Source organism: Diuraphis noxia, unplaced genomic scaffold (assembly GCF_037042655.1).
Source record: "Diuraphis noxia isolate RWA-SAM2 unplaced genomic scaffold, SU_Dnox_SAM2 contig0001, whole genome shotgun sequence".
In the NCBI taxonomy this organism is placed as follows: domain Eukaryota; kingdom Metazoa; phylum Arthropoda; class Insecta; order Hemiptera; family Aphididae; genus Diuraphis; species Diuraphis noxia.
The window spans coordinates 21244318-21268285 of record NW_028301711.1 but is presented as its reverse complement, the minus strand read 5'-3'; the positions used below and the strand labels follow the sequence as shown (position 1 = coordinate 21268285).

At 28.2% G+C, this 23968-nt stretch overlaps 1 protein-coding gene and 1 pseudogene across 3 annotated transcripts in view; one reads left to right on the top strand and one right to left on the bottom strand.

Annotated features, from left to right (window-relative positions):
- The first annotated feature begins 2144 nt into the window (after nt 1-2144).
- uex (metal transporter uex) overlaps nt 2145-23968 on the top strand; it is a 103369-nt gene continuing 81545 nt past the window's right edge. For 2 of the 3 annotated variants that reach the window (XR_016190270.1, XM_089219532.1), the window contains exons 1-4: nt 2145-2978; nt 15861-16117; nt 22304-22574; nt 23131-23802. Coding sequence is in view for 2 of the 3 variants with exons in the window: in XM_089219532.1 (XP_089075658.1) it covers nt 2673-2978; nt 15861-16117; nt 22304-22574; nt 23131-23802 (1506 nt within the window). In the remaining variant the exon portion in view is untranslated. The remainder of the gene's footprint in view (nt 2979-15860; nt 16118-22303; nt 22575-23130; nt 23803-23968) is intronic. The other variant, XM_089219531.1, reaches the window with a different exon arrangement.
- LOC149060315 (uncharacterized) lies at nt 9256-10038 on the bottom strand (annotated as a pseudogene).

Sequence of the window (23968 nt, the reverse complement as noted above, 5' to 3'; positions counted from 1 at the left end):
CTACTGAGGCAGAATACATAGCGCTGAGCCAATCTATACAGGAACTCACTTGGTTGACGCTACTTATCAGTGATCTTCTGGAGCCACAGGGAGATACACCTGTTTTGTATGCAGACAATCAAAGCGCCATCAAACTAGTGAAAAATCCAGAATACCATAAGCGAACAAAACACATCGATATTCGCTATCATTACATTCGTGAGAAGTTCAGTGAAGGGATGTTTTCTCTGGAGTATGTGCCAAGCAAGGAGCAGTTAGCTGACATATTGACTAAGCCAACTCCACGACCAAGATTCCAGGAACTCAGGGAGATGATGGGAATAAGATAAATTAATTCTAAGTTAGGGTATATTGTTTAAGGGGAAGTGTTGAATGTAAACAACACACCCTATAGTATGTAGATTATAAGTAAAATTATTCACACTGTAGTACAGCAGACGCTGAATAGGCATTTTGTATTACTAGCATCATGTTCGTTCTATGTAGTAGCCTGTAGGACGATTAGTCGTTGTTTTATATTACGCCTCGGAGCACTATAGTTATTCGTATCAATTATACATATTATTATTATATTATTACATATATCCGATCTTATTATTATTTACCTTTAGCTTCTGTGTATCTGGTGTACTTCAACACGTTTCATTATCATATTCCAATTGTTCCTTCCAATAATCTTCTTTGAACAGAAATGTTATACCATGATAACTGTCGACTGTACCTACCCAAATATATTGAAAGAGTATTAAATCCAGAATATCTCAATTTTGTTAACGATACATCGTATACCTACATGGTTTTTCGTTTTAGAATTACAAAAAAATAAAATCAATTGATGGGAATTTGTTAATTTAATTTCCGCTAAATATCTCATATTGCAAATTTTCTGAATGTTGATGAATTTCGTCAAAATTTGTTAAAACTTAAATGCATATGAAAAATAACTGTATCGATATATCTTTAATATTGTTTAACTGTTATTCAAGCAACTTTTGATGATAATTTCCTTAAATTTTCAAACTTTTTAACGTGTGAAAAGAGAAAAGGTTTATTTACCGTAATCCTAAAAAAAATTTCAATATTCGAAAAATTACTATAAGGATATAAATTGTTCAAAAAGCCAAGGTATTTAAGCATGTTATCATAAATATTTAAAAAGCTAAAATACATTTTGGTGAAAATTTTAAGCGTCTACGGTGATTAGTTTTTTGAGTTGCACCAAAAATATAAAAACATTAAATTGTTTTTACGTAAAACATTCACATTTTATTCAAATGATAATAATTATTAAAATAATATTTAAGTTTTACAAACGCGATTTGTCACGTATGTTGATAATTTTATATGACCGCAGTATTATGCGTATGGGATATCAAACATTAGTTTTTTTTCTACGGTGAAATTTAGAAATAATTTTCTAATCAGTGAAATACAGATATGATAATAATTATAATGACCCGATTAAAAGGTATTATTAATAGGTATTAATATTTATTAATAGGTATCATGTTAATATGTTATAGGTATTAAATAGGAAATCGGAAATACATATATCTACCCATAGGTGTGAAAATGATAAATATATTATATTATAAATTATAATACATGGATATCAATATTGAGTACGGTTGTTTGGACCATAAAGTACGGCTAACGATGGGTAAAAAATAAATAAATTTTTTGGTATATAATATCTGCCCCACAGTAACGATTTCTGCCAAACCGTTTTACGACCGCCCGTCTTGTTGCCGGGTGATCAGTCACCAAAACGGAAGCGCCCGATCGTTTATCAACCGGACCGCGACACGCCGGTACCGGTCACGCGCGCGTAGCGACAGTAGCTGCACCGACATCAGAATAATAATATGAACATGATACTAGCACAATGACGGTGGTGCCTACGCGCGCCGTCGCAATAATATTAATAATATTATTATGTTAACATTTTTAGCCAACGGTTTCTATCGGCGGCGGTCGGACCACATTGCCACTATCACGTCGAGCATGAGCCACGCGCGCTAATCTGACTACTGATAACAACTACTCGACACGACTTGCGGCGCGCCGTCTCAGCCGCCGGCGCTGTGGGGGCGATGACAACAGCTGCTGTTGCCCGCCGCCGCCGCCGACGATGATTCAGTTCGGTCGCCGTGCTTCCGCCGCGCCGCGCACTCATCGCAACACCGCCGCGCGCACATTACGTCCACACTGCCACTGCTGCATCGGCTGCTCGGCTCCGCGCGCGCGTTTCCAGTTTCCAGCCGGCCACCGGTATTTTTCTCCCTCGTCGCTGTTCAGTCGCGCGCCGTCCTCAGTCCGTGTGCCATCGTCCCTACTGCTGCACGCCCGGCGTGCACGTTCCGATCCGATTTTTGAATTCTTGTTTCCGTCTACCGGACGTTTAGGTTTGGCTACGTGGTAACGAATAACTATAAAAAAATCTAAAATAATACATCAGCTAGAGTGCACACCACATTTTACTTCGACCTTCTGCGTCACGTTCGACTCGTAACCGCAATGTACGTAACCATGCTCGCTGTGCCCACACACAGTTAAAAATTCCATAAGTCGTATACGTTTGTTTGGTAGACTGTTTTTAGTTTTTAAATTTTATTTCCCGCTCTTCGAATAGCCCATTGCGCCCGCTTGAACCGTTCCGAACGATAACAACGATGGCTGCGTTCGGCCCCAAAAGAACGTTAGCGTTTATTGTGTTGTTGGTGTTGTGCGACGGATTAGTCGTTTCGGCATCGTATGGCGGTTCGTTTGTGAGTTTGGTGAAAGTCGTCAACCACACAAAGTTCACCCAGGATGAAACCAAAGATTTGTATGTCAATTTGACAGTCGGCATGTTTGGACAAGGACTCAATGAAAACATAAAAATCAGGCCCACCTCTAAAATTGCATTACATGGTACTGAGTGTTATAAAAACCATCCGATGAAGAACATTGATTCTGACAACCATATTTTCAAACAGGTATGCTTACTTTTATAATCACTATTAGTTTGGTATGTAATATACCATTGGAAAGCTTTAACTAAGGCTTTAATAAGAGCTTTAATATAATATTCAGTTGCAGAATATTACTTGTATAATTTGTTTATAAAAAAATAAACTTACTATTGTTTTAGTCTTTAACCTCAGATTTCTATGGAATACTAATAATTTAATTATTTAAAATAAGCAATCCTACTTTGATTTCGTTCACTAACTCAATAACTCCATTATCTATCAATTTGTCTTCTTACTCGAGAACTACAGTTAATATTTACTTTATATTTATTACTACTCAATATGATCTACCCATCCTCAAATATGTAAAGGTACACACTACACATAAATTGTATTATATTTATAAGAGCTACCTATAATATTTTTATTTATGCAAGAGTTTCTGATTTATCAAATTTATTACAGTTAATTTTTCTTTGAACATATTTATAAAATATACATCCCGCTAAAAATTTAAACAAACTCTAAATTACTACATTTCTTCAGAATGAAAATATAACTTATAAATAATTCAATTAGGAAGTGTATGTTCAGGAAATAAAACATTACCAATTAAAGTTATAATAATCAAAATATATTTATTACTTAGGCACCTATACCTATTTGGTCTATTAAATTATGATGCAGATGGTCATCTATAATTGTGTTTTATTTAAGCAATAATAGGTATATTTAGTGGATACTGGATATAAATACTTCCCTCAAATTTTTTTTATTGATATTTTCCATACAATGTGATTACCTACTCAATTTGTTTCACTAAACGTTATATTTATAAACGAGTATAAATATTTAGTACCTAAGGTTATGTTTTACAGTTTATGTCTTGTAATATAGTTTGTTAACTTGTGTTACACCTTTGGTTATATCTACCTAATAAAGTAACCAAATACATCTTTTAATGTATTAAGTATAGCATGAAAGTATGTAACCATTTGTTTTTTTAAATAAAATTTTCAAAAACCTAACTGTAGGTACCTATCCTATTTGTAGACTAAAATCAAATACTTATGTTTATTTTATGTAGATTCTAGAATCTAATAGATTTCAGCAAAATTCTAATTAAATTCTAGTTTTTTCTTTGAGTATCTTTATAATATATTTCTTAAATTTAATATTACCTTAGATTGTTGATATTTAATATTTATGCATTCAGGTGTTGGTGTATAAGCATACCTACCTACTTAACAAAAAATCCAATTCTTATTTCATAGGCAGATAACATGCACGCGCCTGCAATTTGCATACTATGTGGCCTGGGAGAAAATCATTTTTATATATGGCATGAGAACAGTTTCAAATCAGGTCTCAAAATTATACATTTTATGGGGAATAAAATATGTAGGTATATCAACAATGTTTACAGCTTATATTTGTGAAAAGCATCAATTTAATTTATTATCAATTATATCCTATTTGATGAACATTTTATCAAAATAATTAATGTTTTAATTTTTTAATCAAAAGGTACCTAGTATTAATTATAATCTTGATAATATTGGTATTCATTTTCTAGTATAAACATTTACTTAAGGGTATTTAAGTCTTTGGAAAGCATATTTTATTAGCTCCATACCTTGCTATAAAAGTCTACACACGCCTAATCTAATAAAAGTTAGATAGTATTGAATTCTGTAATTTGCTCAATTTTACTTTTAACACTCATATGTTTGTCATCATTGTAAAACTAGTTATTTCTTCACTTTGTTCATGATATATTATTTAGAATTCTAGAAGAATATTAAATTTTAACTATCAATGTTGTATTGGTACATCTAACATCGCTACATACATTTAATACTACAGTAGGTAAAAGGTAGCCATATAAAGTTATTTTTATTTTCTAAACAAAATAAAAAAGTAAATTATTAATGATTTGATAGCAACAATCTTTTTAACAAAAAATACTTTTTATAGTTTGATATATTTCAATATGTACCTACAGCAAACATACAAATCATGGTACGTATATTACTTTGACAATAATTTATTATTATAATATTGTAGTGTTTACTACTAATAAGTTGTTTGAGTGTAGTACACATTTCATGTTATTTTAAACATAATATAATATTTTACAGTGTGGAGAATGAGGTAATGAAGTAGTAGAAGGAACTGAGTTAATTTTAGATGTTGTCCACTAACATAAATGATTGTTCAAAATTATTATGTAGACATGTTAACCTAATTGGTAATAATATTGTTTTTATTACCAAATAATAACTGTCAAGTTCCTATTGGCCAAGTTAATAAAAAAAACAACATTTAAAACAATTTTTAAGTTAGAAATTAAACATTGATAAAATTATAGAGAAGTAAGAGTATTTTTGTAGATAGCCGCTATTTAAAAATGGTATTAAACAATTTAATAGACATACAATTAATAAATTAACTGTTAATATTATTAATTATTAAACAATACCTTAGTAAAAACTAAAAATTAATTTGCATACATACCTACTTAAAAAGGATGTTACTATTTAAAATAGCCTTACATTTTTGGTAGGTATAATTTAATATAATTGTTGGTAATCACATTTGTTGTCTCATATATACTACCGCTTATTTTCTCGATTATTGCTATAGTTATGAATAGTTGAGTATAAGGCATAAAATATACTTAATTACCAACATAATAATTACGATATATGACTATAGGAGTATATACCGAATTCTGTGGATATTCAAATAATATTAACAACATTCAGGAATTGTTCACATTTCAATAGTTATTTCGGGTTTTGTTGGTAGTGATACTTTTTTGTGAATTATTATAAAATTGAAGTTCTAAGCGCAAGGTATTACACATGTGAGAATTCGCCCCCTCCTACCCTAACAATAGCCCTGATAATAATTGTTATGCGAGATTTATTCGGCATTTGATAGGTAATATAATGTTATATTGTTAACCTATTATTATAGTTAGATAATATACATATTTTTATCAATTATCAATGTACTATGTAGCTAAATATACTTGTATAAAGACCAGTTAGTACTTAGTAAATTTTATAATAGGTCCCTACTTCCTACTCTATTGATTTTATTTTTAATTGCCGAGAAGTTTATTACTCAATACTTTTTTCATATTTAAATGTAACAATTTAGTTAGTTTGAGCGACCGACTTGTGGGCATGGGCGTGGCTTAATTCCGAAGTTTTGCTTCTCACGCCAGCGTTAGTGGGAGTAGCATCTGACCGCCGCGCCGCTGATTAAAATTGGTCGCCGATCGGTACCTTTCTTATTCTTGATGGAGCAGCGGTTTTCATCCTTTTTTTTCATATCCATGTAGCACTTTCTCAGTTTGAAAATTTTCATATTCTAATTGATCAAATCACCTTTTTTTTGGTTATAAGTTATAACTTATAAAATATGCATACGTTATTTTACATATCTACAAGGAATTGTATTTTATTAAGAACTATAAAACAATTAAGTATAATTATATAATATTAAGCATTTCATTTACAAAAAGGAAATGTAGAATTATTATTCGTATCAATACTATTAATTTCAAATAATATTAAATAAGTCTTAATGAGAATAATAATCCATTCATTTTTTTCTACGGGAGATTTTTTTTATCATATACCTACCACTGTCCACTATAATTTATAGTAGTACATGTAGCGGTCGAGACATACTAAAATAGAGTATAGAAATAGTAGTTGTTGTTTTTGTAAACATTTCTTTTGTTATATTTCTTTAAAATCTAATAATTTGTTTTATGAAAATTTATGTTTTATTTTATTTAAAAATAAATAAATAGGTATATTCGTCAATGCTTATCTAACTAATAATCAATGTACAATCACTTAAAGACTAAGGTATTTTTAATTATTTAAAATTAAAACTAGATATAGTAGACACCTATTGTAGTATTATGTCGTAAAATATTTTTAAAGAACGGCATATTACATAATTTATAATTGGTCAAAAATTATTTATAGAAATAATTCCTATATAATATTTAGTATTTTGCAAAATGTTACTATATAGGTTTTGAAAATTGACAGTGTTAACCATTTAAAACACTTAAATATTAATTCTGCAATTCTAAATTAGATGATATAAGTACTGTGATCATAATAATTTTTAAAAAAAATGATTCTTTTAAAGAATTTTTTCTGCATTTTTAGGGTGAGTTTTTATTAGACTAGGCTAATTATATATTGTCGCGGAAGTATTGCGAAAGCTGTCCCCGCGACGCCGTCGGTTCAAAAACGAAAAAAGGCTAATTATATATTGCACTTTTCTTAAAAACTGATCAACAAAAGACTGAAGTGTAATTTTATTGTTTGCCTCTTGAAAATATAGGTATACGGGATTATACATATTAAAGAGTATCATCTCGTCCTTAGGATCGGATCTAATCCTTTACAAGTATAATACACTCATTATAGGTACTAATGTAATATTATACTTCTAATATAGAAACATCAGGCAAGATAAGTTATTTTTTTAACTAAAGTATATTTTTACTTATCCAATGATTTGTGTGTAATAAAAATCTTCACGTAGTCATGCAAGACGCATTATTGATTTATTGTACATTAAATATTCATATTACCTTTCTATTGACTATTTATTTGAGTTTTTAACGAATCCCTATTGTTTAATTTTTTCTAGAAATGTTTCAAATTAGTAAATACTAAATAATACCTATGTGTTTTCCCTTTTCCATTCTATCTGATTAACTCATTTATTCATTTTTATGATTTATGACTTGTAAATCGCTTTTTTTTAATCGAAAAATAACAATTACCTAACTATCTTTTATAATCATGCATGATTATGTTGCTATGAAACAAACTTAAGTCATTAGTTCTTAATTTTTTCTAATACTTATAGTTGAAATTCATCAAATAATTTAGTGACCTTTAAAACATTTTAAAACGATGTAGGTATCAAATGAATTTATACTTATGAAATTCGTTGAAATATCTTCTAATATTTTCTACGGCTAATAGATAACGCCGGTAACGGTGTGTCGTTTCCGAGGTTTCTAACCATTTAAAGGTAATATACGATAATTTAAAACCAATCGCTTGCTGTAATGGTTGCAGCCACGGTAGATGTCATATAACGTGTAAAAATCTTTATTCCAAAATTGCTTTGAAAATATATTGACAATATTATTCGATTTTCTAATACAAAATTTACTGAAATTGTGTAAAAAATATATTTCACAATTGTTTATGATGGCATATAGTTAGCTAATAGTTTATAAAGCAGGTATTGCACTGCAAGTTTGGCAATCGACAATATTGACAAATATTTTTATTTTATGTTTACGGGCTTAGTCGATAGGTATTGTTTGTCGATGACTAACTGTGTCGATCGATACGACCAATGTCGAATAAATGTAATACTGGCTTAATATGGGTAACAAAAATCCAAAATTTGGAAAATTAATGAAGAGGATGTTAATTATCAGCGAACTTTTTGCGTTCTCTTTCCGGTCCACTCACAACAAAGTAAATTTACGTTCAATAGAACCATCTACTAACATTGTATTGTAATTAGAATGAATTGACATATTATTAAACATAAATTTAAAAACTCGATCAGTGTTTCAGTTTGTACATGAAAACATTTTCGGTAAAAAGTTACGATATTTAAATTATAATTTATGTTTGTTATGTATTTAAAAAATCCGAATAATTAAAATTCTCAAGTGGTGCATTTGCACTTTCTCTGGGCGTCTGCTTTTAATATTCTATATTTACAATATTAGTCAATCAACTGTAATATTAAAGCACCACAAAATTGGATCTAATTAAAAAATCCAAATTCTACGGCTAAAATATTAGTAAGGCTTTCTAATAATATAAATTACACCACTAAATATTTACTATATTATATATCTTGGTAGCTATCAATTATACCATTTAAAAATAACGGCGAAAAATTTTAAATACCAAAATGTATGGTATTATAATTATAAATTACTTATAGAAACTTGTATACTATCAAAAATCTATTAGGTACCAAATAACCTAAACAAAGTGGTAATTTGTACATAATGTGTTTGATGCATCACCAAATTCACCGGTACTCGTTCAATATGCTATCTACCGCACGTTTGATGGTTTAGTATGCTATCTACCGTTAATATTTTATATTTTTATCTACCGTCATTTTATGTTGGTGAAGTGTGATATCAACACGTATTTAAATGTAAATTGTCTTTCCTTTATAATGCAGAATTACTTCTTTGTCATTTTTGTATACTGTGTAGTTATGTATACGTATTTCTGATCGCTCCGAGGAATAATTCAAAGAGGTCTTAATTTGGTTTTTGTAACGAACGCCACCACTCTTCTTGAAGTGGTGATGGTAATATGTTAGTCACTCCCCGTGTTTTAATGTTAAATTTATTTTTGACGTGTCTCCAAAGAGTTTCTATAGTTTGGGTCTCAGTATCAGTTATTGGATCAATGAAATTTTCTGAATGATTAACCGTTTTGTGGATAAACTCATGTTCATTTAAAGTAGAATACGCACGCCATTTATCGGAATATATAGTAGTACCTTGTTCAACTTCATTTAATATAATTGGTAGTAAGGAATTTCGATCACGCTTTTCAACTTTAAAAAAACGTCTCTCTAAAATGGTATCATGCTTACAACACAAACCAAAAATCCATGGCCCTTGAATTCGTTGTCCGTAATTTTGATTATTTATTACTTCGTCTTCATCTGAACTCTCTTCATTTTCATCAGACATTTCCTCGGGTTAGCGAACTCCAAGACGTAATCTTCCACGATTACATTTCCTTTTACCTTGGAACAAGGATTCATCTATTTGCACAACTAGGCCAGGACCTCCCATTTTTTTACGTTTTTGAAATTCAGCTACTGCTACGTCTCGACATAAATTATACCAGTCAATTATAGTTGGTCTTGATATTTTCGTAAACGCCTCGGCTTGTGTTACCTTTATTTGAAATACCCAATACCAAACAAGTTCTACGATATCGCACAAACTTAAACCACTGTTACACTTCCCATTTTGATCCATATACGTAAAAAAGTTGTTGTTCTTGCGTATGGATTAAAATGTTTGGCATCCTTTTTTCGTACATCGATTATAAATTGTTTGCAAAATATTACCTTCCGAATCACGTTTTCGACTATTTTTCAGAACTTTTATTAACTCACCACCACAAATTGCTTGGTTTTTAATTTTTGTACAAGTTTGGTCGATTGGTAATAAACCGCGTATACTTAAAAAAATTTCGCACATCTCTTCATTTTGAATTATGTGTCGATATAAAGAACTCATAGTTGAAAAACTCATAATAATAATTATTGAATAATATTTAATAATAAATAAATCACAGTAAAACCACGTATATAATCGACGCAACTCACAAACACACACTAAACAGGTATAATATAAAGGTATAACTACTAACCTACCTAACTTACTAAGGTATAAAATATAAATATAATATATGATTTGGGGTTTTAATAAAAGATTAATCGTAAAATGATAAAGTATGTATAATATATTAATATACAGCATATACGGGCATACGGTAGATATCATACTAAATTATAGTAAAATAACAGTAGATAAAATATTTACGGTAGATAGCATATTGAACAAGTACCAATTCACCAAGATCATTATGATAATTCATATACAATTCATAGAATACATTGAACTAATAAAGTATTTGGTAATTAATGTAAAGTACAAATCCCGTGCCTTAAACTTAAGTTATATTTTTGTTAGTATAAAAATGCCAAATACTTTTCTTTTTTTTTTATTCTTTTATTAAATATTCAATCTGTTTTACAATAAAAAAAAAAAAAAAAACAATAAGAAATAGGGATAACAAAGAGGGTATAAATACTTAAAATACCTTAATGGTTGATTTCTAAAAATAATAAATTAAAATTGTATGATTTAGCGAAGTTTACTCGAAAGATAGGTTGTTATGTTATCTAATTATTTTTGTGTAATTTATCGACTTTTTTTATTATGGAAATATTTTTCCTTACGAATTTTATCAAATTGTGTATGTTGTAATGTTAAGATGCCTACAAATTTAAGTTATTTATCATTGTGGTTATTTTATTCAAATTTAGTTGATGGACCAATTTTAAGATATATTTTTAATAGCTTATTTCTCTAAACCCAAATCAATAAGTGCGTTATTATTTGTTTGGTGATTTTCGTAGTTTAAATATTTTAACAGATATAATATTCTTATTATAATTTCTTCATTATTTGTACAGTTATTTAATTCATACACATGGATATGATCAATGATATTATTATTTCATGATATCAGTACCATAAGTTGTCATTAACCATTCATTGTGTCTATATCATACTGTACTTGCGTTTAATGTTGTGATCTGTCATCTGATTGAATTGACGTGTGCATGTGAATTCGTCCATTAAGACGTCAATACCTGCTTTGCTGTGTACCCGTATTACTTAACTAACATACTGATACCGGGATTCTTACCAGTATACTTGGGCGCAGCCGAGTGGAAAATATTGTTAGTGAGCGCCCGTGTTACAAATCAATACTCGTCAACGCATCTATGGCAACATTATCGTAGTGTGTGTTATTCTCATTGCCTTATTTTCATTTCCTATCATATTTTACCTCCGTAGTGCCTTACCGTCTTTATAATCATTAATTTATTATTATTAGAACTCATAATAGGGAAAGAGCAATTTAATTTTAATTTTAGTTATGGTGACTTAATAATTTATTATACATTTATAATTATTCCTTAAATTAAAATATAATAGTAACAAATGTGCTCCCTTAATCACAAGGTACATACAAACATTTAATATCAGTAACATAATTATATTGTAAAATTTAGTAAAAATCGAAGCAATTAATACTTTAAACACTTTTACAGTATTCATTCATTACATAATTTAGTAGTAGGTACCTATAAGCTTTTATGATTTTCTTATGGAACATTAATATTTTCACTTATTTTTTTACCATATTAAGTAAGAATCACGATAAACTTTTAAATAATTTTATGAAATCTGTTACACATTACATACTCGAGATCAAACATGTTTAAATATAAATGTAAAAAATAAAGATATTATAAACATTTACCAAACCTTTCTTTTAAAAAATATTAAGTAATTGGTACAGATATTTAAACTCATATTTCATATTTGTACAAAATTACTCTGAAAACGAGTAGGTACGTTTATTTTGAATTAAATGTTTGAAAATAAAACTAATTAATTAAAATGTCGTATCTTTTTAAAGAATTTCAGATTTTATCCAGATACATTTACAAGGTTTGAAAAAATATATTTTACATATAGTTTAAACCTGAAATTAAAATATTATTAATTTGCATTATATTTAAATACATTTCTAATGAAATAAGACTGTGGTAGTGTGGTAAAAGAATGGTATCTAACTAATTTATATAAGTTAATTGAGTTTATTACAATTTTAACACATTATAATTTAGTTTTCCATTTATTATCTTTATCGCTAATAAAATTATGTACCCTAACATATCTATTAAATGTTTGGTTTAGGAAAATGTATGCACAGATACATATAATTTTTTAAAGTTTCATTATGTATTATTATATAATATCCTCGATAATATCATACATAATAGTCTAATAAAAATATGTTCTATTCATTACGAGGTTCGTTATTAGAAACTTACCAAATTTATTTACGCATAAACTATTTTTATAGAATTTAATTAGAATTATTTTATTTTTATAGTATATAGTAGGTAAGTACTAAGTATATTATGTACTTATGTAGGTATATAAATATAATGATTATCTATTAATTTCGAGATTAATTTTTTTTACTATCATATTTTGCGTTTTTATAGTTATATGGTTGAAATAGGAATATCAACAATGCTGACACTGAATTTTTACATTAACCGAACATATCCAAATTAAATAAATTATATCAAAATTAAAACAAAGTTAGAGAAAAATTGCTATGTTTTACTGATGTAACACATTAAATGTATTTATTAATTATTTTAAGAAACTTAATAATACATTTATTACAAAAATATATCAAATATTTCCAAATCAACATAAAATATTTTTATTGTTAACAGTTGAATTTTTATTATAGAAGTCCAAAAACTTTACAACTGTAAATGAAAGAGTTTTTCCAAAGTTTTCAGCGTTTGTATGAGTAATTAAAATATGGACTCTATTAGTAAATACAAAAAAAAAAAAACAAGCACTTAATTCGTTCTAAAATGTTTAATTCAGATCACTTTTATTTGGTATAGTTGTAGTACCTATTATACTTTTGATGAAGATACATTTTATCATAATTTTATGTCTTTAGGATTTGGTTACATGGTGATGCTTAACTTTTTATTTTATAACATATTAGTAATAAATAAGAAAATAAGAATATTTATACTCTTTATTCTCAACGAAATAAGAATTTTTATTTTATTCTTGGAAACGTTTTATACGAGATAGGTGCTAAAACACGGTTACTTAAGTTTAGTTTTATGAGTCCTAGAAAATTATTTAAATAGTAAATGAACTCCTCCAGTGCTGTGTAATACAATAACTGTGCAAACTAAATATTACGCAATTCATATTTTTTTGTAATTTACGTGTGTTTATCTGTTGTCTGTTATTATTGGCCTGTTGAACAGATATGCAATCAGTGAAAATTTAATTTTAACTGGCAATGTAATCAACCAGTTTAAAAAAAAAATTGTAATAGGTACAGTTAAAATATGTATACATACCTACCAATGAAAATTTTAAATATCGTGTTTTGCTAATTGGTTAATTACAAATATGTTTTGTAGATAGTAACTATAATAGGGGTTTGCTTGAAATTCATACAAAACGCGTTTTATTAATATAAAATGAATTACAAAGTTTATCTATGTATCATAAATCATGATACCTGTATTATTATAAAATATTTTTATATTTGATTGACGAGTTTTTTTCTCGATCAGAATTCAAGTATCTATAGTTGTTAGATGTTGCTCTGGACTTTGAGCTTAAAAGGTTGGAGATTCTCGATTCACGCTTCTCTTTTCCGTATGTTTTAAAATATCAGATTTGTATGTATCAGATTTGTATAGATTTGATTTATACGTATATTACCTACATTAATTATGAAAAATGTTCAGTGTTGAATTCTGTGAATACCACTGTTTCAGTAGTACTGAGTTAATCAATAGTTTCTTAATTTTTAAATTTCAATACAAAATGAAGAAATTTAAAATTTTTTATTTTAAGAAAATTTACATATTTTTTTAGTTGATTCGTGTCTCATTACTTGTACTTTAGTTATATTTTATTGAATTTTTTAATATGTTAAGAAAACAATTACAAAATTTTTTTTAATAAACAATTATAAATATTTATTGTTCTATATAACGGGGACAATTCTACTATAATAGTTATTATATTATTATAAAAGTATTGTTTATCTCATTCATAATTTTGTGTAGGTAGGGTGAAGGTATTCGTATATTATTTGTAAAACAATTTTTTATCTCATTAGTCATTGCATTATCACTTATACATATACTACACTTGTATATTATACAATATAGGTACCTACGTAGTATATACAGTGTCACGTCGTGTTTGTATCGGTCAGTTACGTCTTCTAACTATTCTAACTCATTTTTTACACTGATTATTACTAATGTATATTATATGTACCTAACAAAAGATTAAAAATCATCATATTTTCCTATTTTGTAAAAATTAATTGGGGAAAATTATTATCTACCTAGGTATATACTGTGAAAATCTCAGTATCTAAACATGGTAGGCCACTCTGTATATGCGCAAAGTATGCTCAAAGAACTATTTCAGGACGTGTAAGTTATATTTTATAATTGTGATACAAAATTTATTTTTGACGTCTCATATTTTATTCAACTATTCCTATTAACATCATATATTTAATTGGATCTCATATTGTCTGGTAATTTGCCTTATTACTGAATTTTTGGATGACATTTTAATAAAAAGACGTACGTCTTATATTGTCACGTGATGCCCGTATATAATTTTTTCACTGTCTTGGACTGATATTATATTATTATACTAAACATACGTTGAGGTTAGACGTAATAAATTCAGTTTTGTTATTTTTACTAGTAATAATAGTCCTCCCCTCTATGGATTCTCCCCCTCCAATCTTCCCTATCTACGTCACTCCTTCTCATAAACCTTAAAGTTTTCTTGATATATTTATTTTTTATCGTTTTTAAAAATGACAAGTTTAATTTATATGGTAATCGTTATATTAAAAGAGTTAAATATTTTGTCTGTACCCCTCTTTTTTTGAATTATTCCAATAGAACTGTACCTTCGCGTATTACGCCGTAGAGCAGGGGTTGCCTAAAATAAGCTATTTAAAAAAAAAAAGTTTAAGTAACTGGTGATCGACCACAATTTATTTGGGTATATTATTAATACCTATTAATTATTATTACATGCGACTTAATAATAAATTGTTAAATGTCGTGTTGTATTCTTTTATTGCTACTCCATTGAAAAAATTTTTTTCTTCCCTAATAGGTAAATACTTTCTTTTGTATAAAAATCGAAAGTATGTCTAAAATAATGTAATCAAACGTTATTGGTATAATCAATTTTTAATACGATCGACCAATTATGTTCCTCTAAAGATCGACCAGGCGATCCTTATTATGACATATAGAGTATAGACCATTAAAAATACCAATAATATTTGTAGGTACGCATAATGTGCTTACCGAATTAACAAGTCCTTCAATTTATTTGTGGTGAATGAAATGTATATTTTAGCATTTGAATGGAAATTATTGTATTTTATTTTTCAGTTGTGGACAAATGGTACATATTTGTTGATGAGCATCACGTTAAAGTTTGATCGAGACTTAACTACACGAAACGTATACTTGTGCCTTTATGAACCACGTAAACCACCTAACGGACTGGCCTCGTTGCTGTGGAGCGTTTTCAGTGGTGCTGGCGACGACAGTGATGGTCGATGGGTGAACCAGGGTGATTTGGTTGCGATTAGATCCAATGAAATGGTAAAACTCACCGACAATTCATTGGATTCGTTGCTAAGCAGGTAAGAAACTTTAGCATATCGAGAGTACTTACCTACTGTACTTAAAAATTAAATTAGTGTAGCTTTTTTATATACTTACCTATATTATGGCTTAATTTTTTTGATTTCATTGGATAGTACCTATACTTGATCGAGTATTATTTTGTTTGGTTTTTAGTTTTCAACCACAGCTTTCAATTCACAATTTATTCACGACGTAATCAAATGATAATTTGATATACATTTTAACCGGAAAGAATTTTAAATGCTAAAAATATGTTCTTATTCAAATAACGCTCATGACTAGGGCTCGGATGTTGTTGCACTAAAAATGTTGTGCAATTGATTGCATTATTGCTGTGAAAAAAACCCAAAATTGCACTAAAAATTGCAATAAAAAAATATTTTGCACCAAAAAAATAAAAAAATATATATTAACAAATTATTTTATGAAATGGATTAAGTCATTTTATTAAGTAATATTTTAAAGTTTTATTAAATAGGTTTTAAACGAGTAGATAATAAAAAAGATTCAAATTCAAATTCTCGTCAGTTGTCATCAAAAATCTGGTAAATTGTGCGGTCTTCTTATTTTTTCAGAAATCTACAAATAATTTTATCAAAATTTATAACTTTTTATTTAAACTATGTTTGATTTGTTTTTTTAAAAAAACCTTACCTTAAAAATTATTGCACTGTATAATCTAACAAAAAAAAGTGAAAACATAAAAAAGTATATAAAATTGTATTGAAAATGACGACAATCAACAAAATTGCAATAAAATTGAAAAAATTGCAAAAAGTTGCACTTAAAATTTTTATATTTTAATTGGTACTCGTTTGAAATAAATTCATAACTTACTTAGCAACGAATTCGAACAATAGAAAAAAAATTGCAAATGCAACAACATCCAAACCCTACTCATGACCCACGCTGAATTAATCAACTGCAGTTTTCCATAAGTTTTGGAGTTCTAAATGTAATACGTTAAAAAAAAAAAATGTTCTTTATGCAATATACCAAAATAAATAAAAAAATATACAGTTGGAGATCTGAAAAATATTTAACTAAGTTCAAACCTTATAATTTTTAACTTTTAATTAATATTTACTTTTTAAATATTAATAGAACTAATTATTGTATTTATTATTCCTATTAGTTTTCAGCATTTATTGTCGTATTATTGTATAATATTATGGACTATAATAGTCATGATGCACAATAAATTTGCCTCATGATTATTTTAATTTAGTAATAATTTTCAAAATCTTATTTTGATTAATATTAGTACGTCTGTTATTTTCGTTTTTTTAAATATAGATTTAAACATTTTTAATTTTTTTAAATTGTTATTTATATTCCCAACAACATGAGCCATTAGGTTTACCAAGAGAAAATAATTAATTACGTATATTTTATGCTAAATCTAAGTGTTAATTAAATTTTGGTTTGATGATTGGCAATTGTGATGAATTGGATTGTTTTAATTTAAATGTAATTAATCTGTAATAATAAGTTTTCGAGCGTTGAACGTATTATTAAAGTTCGAATTGTATTATTATTAGTACCTAATAAAACCTCCACCTTTAATCTCTAATCCATGAAGAGGATGAATATTTTATAATGTAGGCGTGTTTTTTTAAAAATATAATGGTCTTATATAGTTTATCAGGATGTTAAAAATCGTGACATAATTACCTGTCCATCAAATGATATCATCAATTATATTTAAAAAAAACTTTGTGCTTATCAACATTACAATAATTGGAACTATTATTTAAAAATAAACTCAATGTAGTCTTCGTGTTTCGCGCATTTTAAATTTTGATTAATTGTTATTAGTTATACCTGGCTCATTTCTATATTCTGTTCAGCATTTTATGTTGTATACCAGCGGTTCTCAAACTTATTTTCTGTAAAATACAAATGTATACAAATTATTTAATTAATATTAATAATTAAAATTTAATTAATACAAATATTCTCACTTTCTCAGGGAGCCACAGAGCCCCTAGACTACTCTCGCGGAACACAGCTTGAGAACCGCTGTTATACACTTACATCATGACTGTTAAGAGCACGTGACACCCGCACGTGTTGTCTCCGTCTTACAAGTGCATAACATGGCAAATTTTACGCCCAGCAGATCACGTATAACTCCGTTAGATCAAAAATTAGAATGAATTAACTGCTTGTAAAATTTAAAGGTAACATTATAATTGAGGGTTTCTCATAGGATTTTTATTATATTTAAAAGCAAGTTATGAGTATTTTAAGATATACAAACAATTTACAATTTTAAAATACTCATAACTCGCTTTAAAATTAAATAATAATACAAATCCTATGAGAAACCTTCGATAATAATGTCACCTTATAAGAGGTCAATTTACTCTAAATTTTAAACTAATGGAGTTAAACGTGATCTGTTGAGCGTAAAATTAGGTATGTTACGCGCACTTGTAAGACGGACCAATACAAGTAGGTATAATGCCCTTTAAAAACAATAATAGTTAAAACTTAAAACTTAAAAATACATATTATGTACCTAATTTTAAAAAGGTGCTATTTTCATCAGTGGCGTAGTGAGGAACTTGGTGGCCCTAGGGCCATAAGAGACAGAGGCCCCCTTTAACACAGAAATTTAACTATAATACAAGTATAAATTATTCAATAATGATTCATGAGCTAATAATAATTATAAAATATATTTTTATTTTATTATTTATTACATATTTTATTAATAAAAACGTATAATATGTTTTAGTATTATACTTAAAAATTAACTTTTCGAGCCTTCATTTGAGCAAACTTGTCAATTACTTCTTCTAAATTCGATAATGAACGTTACCGCCGCGCTGTACATATTTTTTTGTTACATATTTTAGATCAAATTTTTTTCTACGTAAATATAATTTTTAAAAAAAATATTCAGTATTTTTTTTTTATGTAATAATAAAGGTCCTGTGGCCCCCGACTTCGGCACACCTAGGGGGCCCCGGGGCCTAGGCCCCGGCGGCCCCGGTCTAAATACGCCCCTGATTTTCATGCGTCTTAAAACACATTTTTTAATTCCAAAAGATGAATAGAAATAAATAAGCAGTGAATAATTTTTATTTAATTTTATTATTTTTATTTTTAAGAATATCATTGTCTTTGTGATTTATATAGAACACTGTGATATTATTAGTATGCCTTACCAAGATTATTGACTGATTTAATATTTTGTTGATTCCATTTAGATCCTGATCTCAAATATTAACCCATAAATTACTTTTCACATCTAATTTAAATTAATTATATTTATTGGTACTTATTATTAACACAACGCCATCAAAAATAAAATCATTTTGCGTATTTAAACTATCTATAAGTAAGCTTCCATCAATTAAAAATGTAATTTGTTCATAAAATATGAAAATCCTATCTGATTGACAGCCATAAACCATAATTAATTATTTAATTTTGAATAACATGAAATTATTTAATTGCATTAATACTCGTAGGTTTATACATATAAATATCTTTAAATATAATTGTAGTACTTACCTGTTGCTAAGAGTTTATATAGATGACTTATTTCACAAATAAATTTGAAAGAAATCATTGTGTTAGATAAAAAAAACTATAATAAAGACTACCTATTCAACTATTGCATCCATACGTCAACTGAGCTTCATCAATATTTAGCATAAATGGCATAATAATTGTCTCGTCAGTTTCAATTATCATCGTTAAACCATCGTGAGTGTCTTATTTAGCAATTGGTTTGTCATCGTCCATCTTAAACTCAACCGCGTTTAAATAAGGATACTGTAGATACTTTTGCTTTTGGATGATTATTTTTATAAATGCAAAGGACAATAGCAGTTGAAACAGCGTTTATTTTAAGGTTTCTTTTACATATTAGCATGTTATATTATGTGGAGGTATGAAGTCAACGCATATTAGTAATAACAATTAATTGTTTAGTGTTTCAATCAGACATGAACTACATAAATTAGATTTTATAGTTGAAAATATTTGAAAAGTTTAATAACGGTGAGATTTTGTTAGTCCGTTTGCTGAATATCGGAGTAAACGTTACTTAACATTACAAACACCGGATATTTGGCTTGATAGTTTCTAAACCGTGATTAGGCAGTATTGATGTGCTATTACAGTTTTAAATCATTAATACAATTTGGGTTTATGTTATTTAAAGTTTTCCATTGTATAATTTCCTTTGTTTAGCTGTTTTAATTATCTTTGTTTTTTTAGCTCTTTTTAATTTAAAATGTCGTCCTATATACTTTAATCAGTACCTTTGTGGCGTTTGACTACAAATATATGTAATTATGACTTGTATAAATGAAAAACCCTTCAAATAATTTTGTTCAAGTTTCTTCGAATGAAAAATCTAGATTTCTTTATAACATAATCTGGAATCACTAAAAATGTAATCATAAAAGTAATTTATTATTGTAGTCTCTATTTTGCATTGTGTTCTATAAAAGTTCCTAATATAGTAATGTGTTACAATTCAATGCAATTATTTGAGAAATCTATATTTATTATATAAATTGTTACTTCAAATTTTTCCAAGGCTTAAATTGACACCTTTTAAACTGTTTTTGAGGTTAGGTTAGGTTAGGGTATGAATTTGGGTATTTTTATTTTAATAGTATATGGAACTGTATTTTTAATAATTACAGAACTGGAATTTATTATGTATAAAAAGTTTTAACCAATGTTTTTTAGGTGATTTATATTTAAATAGAATGAAGGTGGTTCAATAGACTCATACCACTCGTGCCTATCCATTGACTTTTATGTTAGCCGTCAGGTTAATCTCTGTAGCGATTAATCTTTATGGTCATAATAAAAAAAACGTTAATTTGTGATTTATGAATTAATATTCAAATAATTAATGAATGCATAATTAGATACACTGATATATCTATTCAAAAAAATCTAGTTGACTTGTAGTTTAAGACGTTTCTTTAGGAGAACAATATACAATGAAATACTTTCCCCCAGTGATAGTGCTAGACTAGTAGCCACATGCCACTCATGCCTAAACATATATGATAGAATTTCATAATAAAAACAATTGGGACAAAAGTTTAGAATAAAAACTGACTTAATTAAGAACGGTTATTGATTTTTAAATAAAGCATACCTAGTACTTGGAACAATTTGAGTTGTTACAACTCACCCCATCCCAATCTAAAATAATTGTAGCTACTCTAACAATTGCGGGCAATCCCTTACTCCGTTTTAAAATAATTCGGTCTCGTGATTTGCTTAGTGAATAATTAAAAAAAAAAGACCAAAAATAAATAAATATATAGTGCTTTCACTGGATGGCTTCATCTCTCACGTGGTTTCATGTTATAAATTCACACTTATCACATATTCTTATTGTGCCCACGGGCACAGATTGTATATATTTTTTAAAAGTTAAAAATAAAACAATGCATAACTATAAAATGTATTCATTTTATTTTTTCATAATAAGAACATTTGTCTATATTGTGTATTTTTATAAATAGGTGTCAAAATAAATGAAATTTTTACGCATTATTACGATCTGCTTGATTTTTTTCGTTATCGTTTTCTATGTATGATAAAATAGTTTTATTTAAAGGATATTAATATACTATGTGTTTTTCTTTTTGAAAACATACCAAATTTCGTGATAAGTAGAATCTACTTTGAGTTGTCAAGAGAATTTTCTAGATTGTGATGTGTGGATCAGAAATAGAAAACAAAAAGTAAATGTTATAGTGAATTGACTTTTAAATCCTATTTGGCGGTAGGAACATTATTATTGTTACCTCACGTTGTATTTTTATATTAATTTAATAATGGATCTATATTTATGAACATTTAAAAGTTGTAAATTTGTATGACGTCCCTGTTAAGAAGACAACATATAGTTTAAATTGTGATTAGCTATGTTTATTACACAAACAATATATGACTTTATTGGTTAGATCATATAACTCATACAACTATCATATGGCTATAAGTCAATTATATGATATATTTTAAACGTATATCAATCAATGTAGTGATGCATTGATGCGTTTAAGACTGAAATCTGATTTAAATCACTCTTCAAGTATATTTTCCAGAACGTTTATTTTTATGATTGGTGTACGCATAGTTTAGTGAATCAACTGAATGCTGCAAATTATATAATTGGTAATTTTGTTTTGCAGACAGATAAGACAACAAGGAACAACATTAAAAAATGTTACCCCATTAGGTACAGCTTACATATCTCCAGTAAACTTTTATGGCTTACGGGTGGAGTACTCAGATGCAGCGGTAGACTATGATGATCGAGGAGTACCTCAATTACTGGTTCAACGAAATGCATCGTTTCGTTTGTTTGGTAGTGACTGGACTGAAAAAACAATATTTGTTCTTACGGAAAAAATTGGTGAAAAAGGTGGTCCGTGTGAGTTTCCTGTTGGAGAAATTCAAGAAGTACGTATCATATTTATTTATTAAATTCATTTTTACTTAATACAGTATAATATACGAATGGCTATTTCCTAAATATTTTTTTTTATTTAAATAATGAATACAAAAATTATACATTTATAATGTGGATTTTGATTTAGGCACATTTTACGCCTTTTTATTACTATTCTTGGTTTTTATGAGAAATACTTTATTAATCACTTTTATATCGAAAGTGTATTATTTACTATATAATTTTAATCGAAATACAGTATATATATATATTACAGTTTACTGTATTTAAATATATACTTAAAAATCATTTAAATTCAAAAATAATATATTAATTTTTTTTCATATTTATTACCTAAACAAGTTAATAAGTAGGTATATAGAATGTAAATATTATAATGTTTTTGATTCGTATGTACTTAATACATTTATTTATAAACTGAATTGTGCACACAATCATCTTTTGTAAATCATAATAATAGTTATTAAAATACGCTTCTATGATCTGATTTTTTTTAAACTGTTTTCATTAAGACCATAATTACATTATTTTTGATTGAATTTTCAGGTAACTATTATACCAAACGAACCAAACACTGTTAAAATAAATATCATTTTGCCGCAAGCCAGTAAAGCTGGTACGGTATTCTACTTCTGTTCAAAAGAGAGCGATAAGTCCGGTGCAATTTGGACACATATGGGTAGCGAATATTATAAACAGATGGGAGTGTACGAAAAAATGCTACCTTTCTGGCTGCAGGTTGCTATTATTCTCACGTGTTTATCATTCTCATCCCTTTTCTCCGGTCTAAACTTGGGTCTGATGTCGTTGAATCGAATGGACCTGAAGATCATTTGCAACACGGGTACAGAGGCAGAACGAAAATACGCCAAAGCTATATTGCCTGTGCGTATTCATGGTAACTACTTGCTATGTAGTATTCTATTGGGCAACGTCATGGTCAATTCGATATTTACCATTTTGTTGGATGACTTGACGTCCGGCTTGGTGGCCGTAATTACTTCTACTCTGGCCATTGTCATCTTCGGTGAAATCACTCCACAAGCTGTTTGCTCACGTCACGGATTGGCCATCGGAGCCAAAACCATTTACGTCACAAAAACCGTAATGGTGCTTACTACCCCGCTGTCTTGGCCCATCAGTAAGGCTTTAGACTGGGCTCTCGGCGAGGAAATCGGTAGCACATACAACCGAGAACGTCTCAAGGAATTAGTCAAGGTTAGTGACACTAATTTTCTGTTACATATAGTTTTAAATTGAGTTTAATATTATGGTTTTCAACCCTGGTTTTATAAACTTTGGCACACAGCATAACTTAACATGCAGATATGAGATAAAATTAACTTGTATAGGTAGTCTTATTCTTAATTTATAAGTACTTACA